Source organism: Triticum urartu, chromosome 6A (genome assembly GCF_056163025.1).
Source record: "Triticum urartu cultivar PI428250 chromosome 6A, HENAU_Tu73, whole genome shotgun sequence".
NCBI classification, from domain to species: Eukaryota; Viridiplantae; Streptophyta; class Magnoliopsida; order Poales; family Poaceae; genus Triticum; species Triticum urartu.
The window spans coordinates 46127990-46136041 of record NC_141878.1 but is presented as its reverse complement, the minus strand read 5'-3'; the positions used below and the strand labels follow the sequence as shown (position 1 = coordinate 46136041).

The window sequence follows — 8052 nt, the reverse complement described above, 5'->3', positions numbered from 1 at the left end:
CTACCTCGAGGTGGATTGCGGCTGCCCCTCCATCCCTAGAGGATGAGAGAGAGTGGGGATGAGGGCGGCCTGCCCGACGATGCTGTGGCTGTGTTTTGAATTTCGGCCAAAAAAACGGATTTCGGCCGAATTTCGGCCATCTCAGCCTGGGGTGAAATATATCTTTGGCCGAAATTTGTTAAATTTGACAAATTTTGTTCAAATTTTAGTCAAATTTTGGCCGAAAAATTTGAAAATGGCTGAAAAAACGGATTTCTGCGGAATTTCGGCCATCTCGGCCTGGGGTGAAATATATCTTTGGCCGAAATTTTTTAAATTTGACAAATTTTAGTCAAATTTCAGTCAAATTTTGGCCGAAAAGTTTGAAAATGGCCGAAATTCGGCCATCTCGACCTGGGGCGAGAAAAATCTCAAACCCAAAACCAAAACACGGTGTTGCGGGCGTCACGAAAGAGAAGTTGGGATGGGGCAACGACGACGGCGGTAACTCAGGCAGGGTGAGGATAGGAACGGGGAGGAGAAGGCGCAGGAGAAGCGGCGGAGCCGGCGGTGCGGGGACTCGGGAGAGGAGGAGGGGAATGGTGGGGAGGAAGCGTCGGCTAGGTTTACATGTTTTACCGAGATTTTTTTTTCACCCAGTGTTGCACAGTAACTTTGCCAACGTGGACACCACGAGCATGCGGCCTTGTATCAACAATACCATGTTACAGTGACACGTCTAGTATCCGGTCTATAAAAACCTTTCTAGAGTGCATCTACAGTGTTTTACGGTTACAGTACTTAATCTGGGCTATCCATCCTTGATCTAACAGGTATGTTAAAACATGACATGGCATGGGCATGTCACCAGATCCCTACCCGAGGAGCATAGCCGGTTGGAAAGGGAGCAGGGGCTGGGTTGTCAGATCGATGTGGTGTAGTTCGGATCCCTCTATTCGCCCTTCAAGATTGAGGGATTTTGAATTGTATATGGATAGTTGAGGTGTTCGTGCTGAAAACGACGCGTTTGGTTCGCAGAAGAACCGCGGTTTCTGATTCCAGTGCTTATCGAAACCGTACCTTCGTGTTTGGTTCGTCCGCTATGTCTTTCATAGCTGTGGTTTGTGATAGAGGACTTCACAAACCTTAAAACACCCAGATCGAAGCTGACTGGAAAACTGCAACACATCTGCACCAACCAAGTGAAGCGCGTGTTCCATAAAAGGACACGTCTAGCGGGCGGACTGCCCGCTAGCGCTCCATGGCATCCTTCCCCTTTTAGTAAGTTTTGTCCCCATCTAATAAATTAGGAAAGAATCTGTTTTATTGACTAAAAAAACAGCATGCAAAGAAACATCTATCGAACAGGTGTGAAAACATTTATTTTGGAGTTCAACTTCTTTTGAAAAGACATAACTTTTGAATGAAACGTCGAAATTAAGATCCGCTTTCACCGTAGAAATCCTCACGACGTGCTCTTCGAAACTAGATTCCGAATGGGTATGTTTCGACAAAAAAATTATGTGCTATTTTGTCCCCATTTTGTGCAACTACCTGATAGAGATGTGCAACTTTTCTCCTACACCGTATTCATGCAGTTTTCAATTATGGTACCTACCTCCACGCCCAAACTAGCTCCTTCTAGTGAGATGTGCAACTTCGTCTGTTGTCCATGCCAACTGCATAGTAGTTAATGTGCAACTTTCCCCCACCCGTGGATGTGATTCACTGCTTGCTGCATCAGCCAACAGCCTAACAGTGATTGTGCAACTTTGGATACTGTCGTGGAATTGTCACGGCAGATGTCCTCTTGCAAGGACTTAGTCGTGGAGCCATCGCAACTAGGAAGCTTAAAGGGGTTAATCGGGACAAAGGACACGAGAGAGTTTATACTAGTTCGGTCCCTTACGGTGAAGGTAAGGCCTACGTCTAGTTAGGTTGGTATTGCTGAGGTTTCGATGACCAGGGAGCGAGATACGCTATGCCAGGTTCTCGATGTGTTGTTTCTTACCCTAAGCCGCTGGCTGGTCGTACCCTTATATACACGGGTTGACGCCCTGCGGCCTACAGAGTCCCGGCCGGTTCATAAACAGTGTCCTGCTCGGTGACTAGTTAATTCTACCTTACGATACAAGTCATGCCATGATGGCGGTTTACCACTATGGGCCTTAAGTCGCCTGTGGGCTTTAGACCCTTTATTGAACCGCCATCTTCATGCTTGGTCTTGGGCTTCTTCTGATGATTCTCTCTTTACATAACCCGGCCCCTTACGGGCGGCTTACACAAATAGTTATATCCCCGACATTAGGCCCCAGATTGATTTGAACCGGTTCATGTCAATCTTAAAATACCTTAAAAACAAGTCCTTCTGTCTTCTGTCCGTGCAAAGGTCATAACCCGTCGTGACATCATCTTCTGGATCCGTGTTAACTCGCCGTGACGTCATCTTCAATTAAATCCCTATTTTATTCCATCATATCTTCAACGGATCTTTGCCTTTACTGACCATCCCGAAAACCGAGGCATCGGGGTCGCTGGATAATGATACTCGATCTCCTCGTTTCTCGCACCGTCCTAGTCGGCCCTTCCTTATAAATAGGCACGACCTAGGTCTTTTCCATTTTCTCCTCTCAGTCGTCTTCATCCTTTCCCTGCCTCTCTGTCTACTCGAGCTCCGCCGCCGCCGCCGCCGAGCTCCTTGTCTTCACCAACTCAGGCCGCTGCATCGACCTGAATCTTGACCAGAGAAACGCGACGAACCCCCACCGCAGCCCTGCATCTGTGAGTCCCTTTTCCTTTCCATCTTAGATCTGCATTATAGTGTTCGTCGAGCTCGTCGGTGTTCCTCGCCGCCCGCTACAAACCTTTGATAGATCTCACCCCCAAAATCCTTTTTTGATCGTTAGACGGTATAGAACTGCTGCGGTAGCTTGTTCATCCCCATTTCGAATAGAAACAAGTCTCTTTTCCCTTGTTTAAAAGCCTCCTTCAAGCATATGAACTTCTCTGCACTGTTTTTTAGGTCTAGAAATTTTTCTTTTCAGAGCGACCGTTTGATCCAAAATAATACCTGCAACTTGTGAAACCTGTTTGTTCCACACTTAGTCAAAAAACTGCCTCTGTTGTAGTTGTTTAACCATGGTCATCGATGTGGCTGGTTTAAGAAAATAATACTGATCTGTCAACCTTGCTTGCTTCCGGTGACTTAAGAAAAATTAACTGCCTTTGATACTTGTAGCGGCTTAAACACCACTGCATAGTTACCCATATGTCATTAGGCCCCTTCTTAAGCCGCCAATACGAACAAATTAATAATGTTCTCCTCCGGGTTAAAGTTGAACCAGAAACTCTTTATTTTGTCATAGGCTTCCACTTGCGTAAATGGCACCTAAGGCTCCCAAGGCTCCTGTGACCTGTAACTGGGTCAAGTCCGTTGTCACAGAGAGCACATTGTCTGAATTTGTGAAGTCCGGCTATCTGCCCAAGAAGGAAGTCATGTCTTATCGTGCTCCTGACCTGTCTGAGGAGAAACCTCATCCCAAATAGGGGGAGGTGATCATTTTCACTGATCATATGAGCCGGGGATTTGCTCCGCCCGGTTCAAAATTCTTCAGGGATGTTTTGCAATTCTTTGACCTAAGACCTCAAGACATCGGGCCCAATTCTGTGTCAAATATTTGCAACTTCCAAGTCTTCTGCGAGGTCTACCTTGGAGAAGAGCCCAGCCTACTTTTGTTCAGAGAATTGTTCTATTTAAATCGGCAGAACAAACGTGCCAACGGGCCCAGTCTGGAACTCGGGGGCATCTCGATTCAGCGGCGGAGAGACTGTCTTTTCCCTTATGCTGAACTGCCGAGTCATCCAAAGGATTGGAACCAGACGTGGTTCTATTGCCAGGACACTTCTCCGGCTGGTGAGAACCCGCTGCCCGGCTTCCGTGCCTTGCGCCTTGAATCCAACCACCCGCTGCCGGACAAGTTGACTACTGTTGAACGTCTGCCACTCACCCCCACTATCAAGAAGATCAAAGCTCGTTTGGGGAACGACTTAGATGGCATCGACCTGGTCCGAGTCTGGGTTGCTTGGCGAGTGATTCCGTTAAGCCGCCGCCCTGGCTTAATGTGTACTTACTCAGGCGAGAAGGATGATCCCCTGCGTCATAGTCCTGACGACTTACCAGATGACGTGGTGGAGGCTACAACCCAATCTTTGTTGACAGAGGGCACGGTGACCAGTAATGCCTTTGGCTTACTGCCTTTCTGCAAGAAGAACCCGGCCCCGGCAGTGAGTCATCAGCCTCAATGATTACTCTTTACTGTGTTATTCTTTATTTTTACTCATAACCCTTTATCATCATTCACAGGCAAATGACAACTTCTGGAAGGTCCAGTATGACCATGAGGCTGCCAAACAAGCCAGAGCAGCCAAGAGAGCTGAAAGGAAGGCCGCCAAAACAGGAACCTCAAGGAAGAAGAAACCAAGCGCCTCAGATATGTTTAAACTTGACGATTCTGACGACGATGAAAAGAGGTACCTTTTAACTTCCTTGACTCTTTTATCATCACTTTACTGATATCAATTCCTTTTAGGAGGACACAGGAAACATCCAAGCCGTCGAGGAAGAGGTAACTATAATCTCCTCTGACTCTGAGCCTTTGCCGCGGCAGAAAATTCGAAGAGTGACCCGGAAAGTAAGATTTTCTCATCCTTTGGTTTACCAAGATCCTCAATTTCTTTTGAAGCAACAACTTTTTGAAAGCTGGAGGCAGACCCGGACCAGCAAGGATGCAGAGCTCTCCTCCGGCTTGCCTGACGCAACTAGGAAGCGTCGGACTGAGGTTATCTCCAATTTACGCTCTGTTTTACCTTTGGCAGGTTTAATCCGTCAACCTCTCAATTCATCTGACTCCAATTATCAGGATACCTCTCCTTCCTCCGGCGAGTCTATGCAGTCCAACATGCCGGCTTTTAAAACTGCCCCCGGGTAATGTAAACTTATTTACCTTATGCTTTATCTTACTCATGCTTTTGTACTTATCCTTCTGCCTTGTCCACAGCGTGCAAGTGAAGCCCAGGAAGAAGGCGAAGAAAAATAAGCCGGCCCAGGACCCTGTAGTGACTGAGCCGGAGCTGGGCACGGCTACTCCTGATGCCTCTACTCACGAGCCGCCGCCTCGACCATCCCATGACGTTCCTGTATCTTCCTCTGACCCGCCTGCTGAGCAAACCCTCCACGATTCTGATAACCCGGAGGCCCCTAGCCCTGCCAAGGCAGATGATCTAGAAGTGCAGATTCTTAAGACTCAATTTGTTGAGCCGGCACAGCCAACTGTTCTTGCCAAGTGTTCTGCTAAGGAGGAATTATTAGAACACCGAAAGGCCAAGTTAGACGTTGCTGACTATACTCATTTGAGTATTGGGGAGATCGTCTCTGGCTATATCAGTCAAGTACATAGCAGCCGTGACCTTATGCTTTATCTTACTCATGCTTTTGTACTTATCCTTCTGCCTTGTCCACAGCGTGCAAGTGAAGCCCAGGAAGAAGGCGAAGAAAAATAAGCCAGCCCAAGACCCTGTAGTGACAGAGCCGGAGCTGGGCACGGCTACTCCTGACGCCTCTACTCACGAGCCGCCGCCTCGACCATCCCATGACGTTCCTGTATCTTCCTCTGACCCGCCTGCTGAGCAAACCCTCCACGATTCTGATAACCCGGAGGCCCCTAGCCCTGCCAAGGCAGATGATCCAGAAGTGCAGATTCTTAAGACTCAATTTGTTGAGCCGGCACAGCCAACTGTTCTTGCCAAGTGTTCTGCTAAGGAGGAATTATTAGAACACCGAAAGGCCAAGTTAGACGTTGCTGACTATACTCATTTGAGTATTGGGGAGATCGTCTCTGGCTATATCAGTCAAGTACATAGCAGCCGTGACCTGGAAATTGACATGGTGAAGCAAATACAGCAAAAATCTGAGGTATGACTTATGCTATTTTTCCTTAATCATACTTACTGTACCAGCCCCCAAGTCTATTGCTTATGAATAAATATGTTGTAGACTTAGAAAACTGCCTAGCACTGCTTGTCCGGTTTGAAAAGAAAATATTTAACCCGGCTGTAGCATGATACCTTGCACTTGCGATACACATTAGCCCCAAGTGTCAAGTATCTTTGCTTGCAAAGTGCTTGGGACTTAATTTCCATGAACCGGCATAATAAACCAGAAATCTTCAGCATACATTAGCCCCCAAGTGTCAAGTATCTTTGCTTGCAAAGTGCTTGGGACTTAATGTTATTTTACCATGATCCTGACTATAACCCAGCATCAATGCAGGCCACCATAAGTCAATTTGAGTCGGAGATTGCTGACCTGAAGAGCTGCCTGGCAGCCCAGGAACTTGAAATTCAAAAGGCCAACTCCAAGTTTGAATTCAGCGTCTCTGAACAAGAGAAATTGAAGAAGAACTTTGAAATGGAGAAGAAAACCTGGGCGGATGAAAAGGCCTCACTGGTGACCCGGGCCGAGACAGCAGAAGCATCGCTTGCAGAAGCAACGGCCGAGCTATCCGGCTTAAAGCGCCAGATATCTCAAATGGTCTCAGCAATATTTGGTAAGCTACTTACACAAAACTTTAAACACTGCAAACCTTCTTTGAATGATTATTTCAGTTGTTACCTCTAGCTCACCTTTTGTTTAATAACGCAGGCCCCAGGAGCACAAACCTCAAGCAGAACATGTTGGTCAAGCTGAAAGCAGTCTACACTCTAGTGGAGCAACTCTACACCGGGTCACAACGTGCTTTGGCCGTTGTGGCTTTATCAAATGATGTTCCCCATCTCCTGCAAGATGTGCTAAAACGGCTTGTTGTGCTGCCTCAGCGGGTCCAAGAGCTAAGACGGGCATCCGCAAGAGCCGGGGCCATAGCCGCGTTGAGCCGGGCTAAAGCATGGATTCCAGAACTAGACCCGGCCGACCTCGCTCTTGGATACCCGAGTCTGAAGGAAGATGGCACCTTATTTAATGAGGCAGACTTCACCGCCTGTGTGAAAGACATACGCCCTGTGGCTACTCTCATTGGGAACGACACTGATCTTACCAAGTATCAGCCGGACTATGACAGCGAAAACCGGAGGATTCCAACACCTCATTATGATGAAGTCAGCCTGATCCCTCCAACTCGTAAGCATACCTTCGCCCCTGAAGTCGACCCAGGCGGGTTAATAGATGATGAAGCTGAGTTTGAAGCCTTGAATGGCATTGACTAGGCATCATCCACCTTCCAGGACAGGGCAGCCGACGGAGAGGCGGAGAAGGATAACCCGGAATCTTTAGGCCAACCTAAAGAGTGAACCGCCAGGCGTCATATGTTTATGTCTTTGTGAAAACAATGCTTCACCATTCAGACTCAGGGAGTCTTGTAATAGGGTAGAAAACACTCTCGATTTTTGCCATGCCTTCGTGCATGTTTACGGCATTTTAATACTTTCTTAAGCCGCCATCACTATATACTTCCAGCTTTTATTGATCTTCTAGTTCCTTTATGTTAAACAAAAAGTTGCTTGCCTTATCCTGTGATTCTTGCGGTTATCTCACCGGCTTATATGACCCAACCCAGTAGGGTAAGTTTAACTCCGGAAAGTTGGCACATATAAAGTTCACCTGGCACTTAACAACCTGAGGCAACCAATATTAAACCGGTGGAACGAAATCCACTCCATAGTACTTTCAAGAGGGTCTCAAGATAGTTAAATATTTACACTTACAAAGTATGATGAATAATAAACGAAACATAAAGGCTTCTGATTCGAATACGACCAGTGAACCGTTCCGAAGGGGTTAAGCTAAGATTCGGATACGATCATATAGCCCCCAGTGGCTTTGGCGATGCCGATCAAGTGGGTATCGACAACTATGTTCTCTTTGGTTCGAATACGACCTATGTTTGAACAGGAAGCCCCCAAGTGACCATAAGAGTTGTTTAATGACGCTGATTCGAATACGATCCACGTCAGACCCAAAAGGGGTTAAGCTATGATTCAAATATGATCAAGAAGCCCCCAAGTGGGTTTGGCAGTATG

At 47.1% G+C, this 8052-nt stretch overlaps 1 protein-coding gene across 1 annotated transcript; it reads left to right on the top strand.

Moving 5' to 3' along the window:
* The first annotated feature begins 4098 nt into the window (after window positions 1-4098).
* On the top strand, window positions 4099-7239 carry LOC147963774 (uncharacterized). Its single transcript, XM_087528798.1, has 8 exons — window positions 4099-4263; window positions 4343-4502; window positions 4567-4604; window positions 4722-4817; window positions 4932-4963; window positions 5500-5950; window positions 6308-6584; window positions 6680-7239. Exons 1-8 carry the CDS (start codon window positions 4099-4101, stop codon window positions 7237-7239), a joined length of 1779 nt encoding a protein of 592 aa, XP_087384924.1.
* Window positions 7240-8052: the final 813 nt, after the last annotated feature.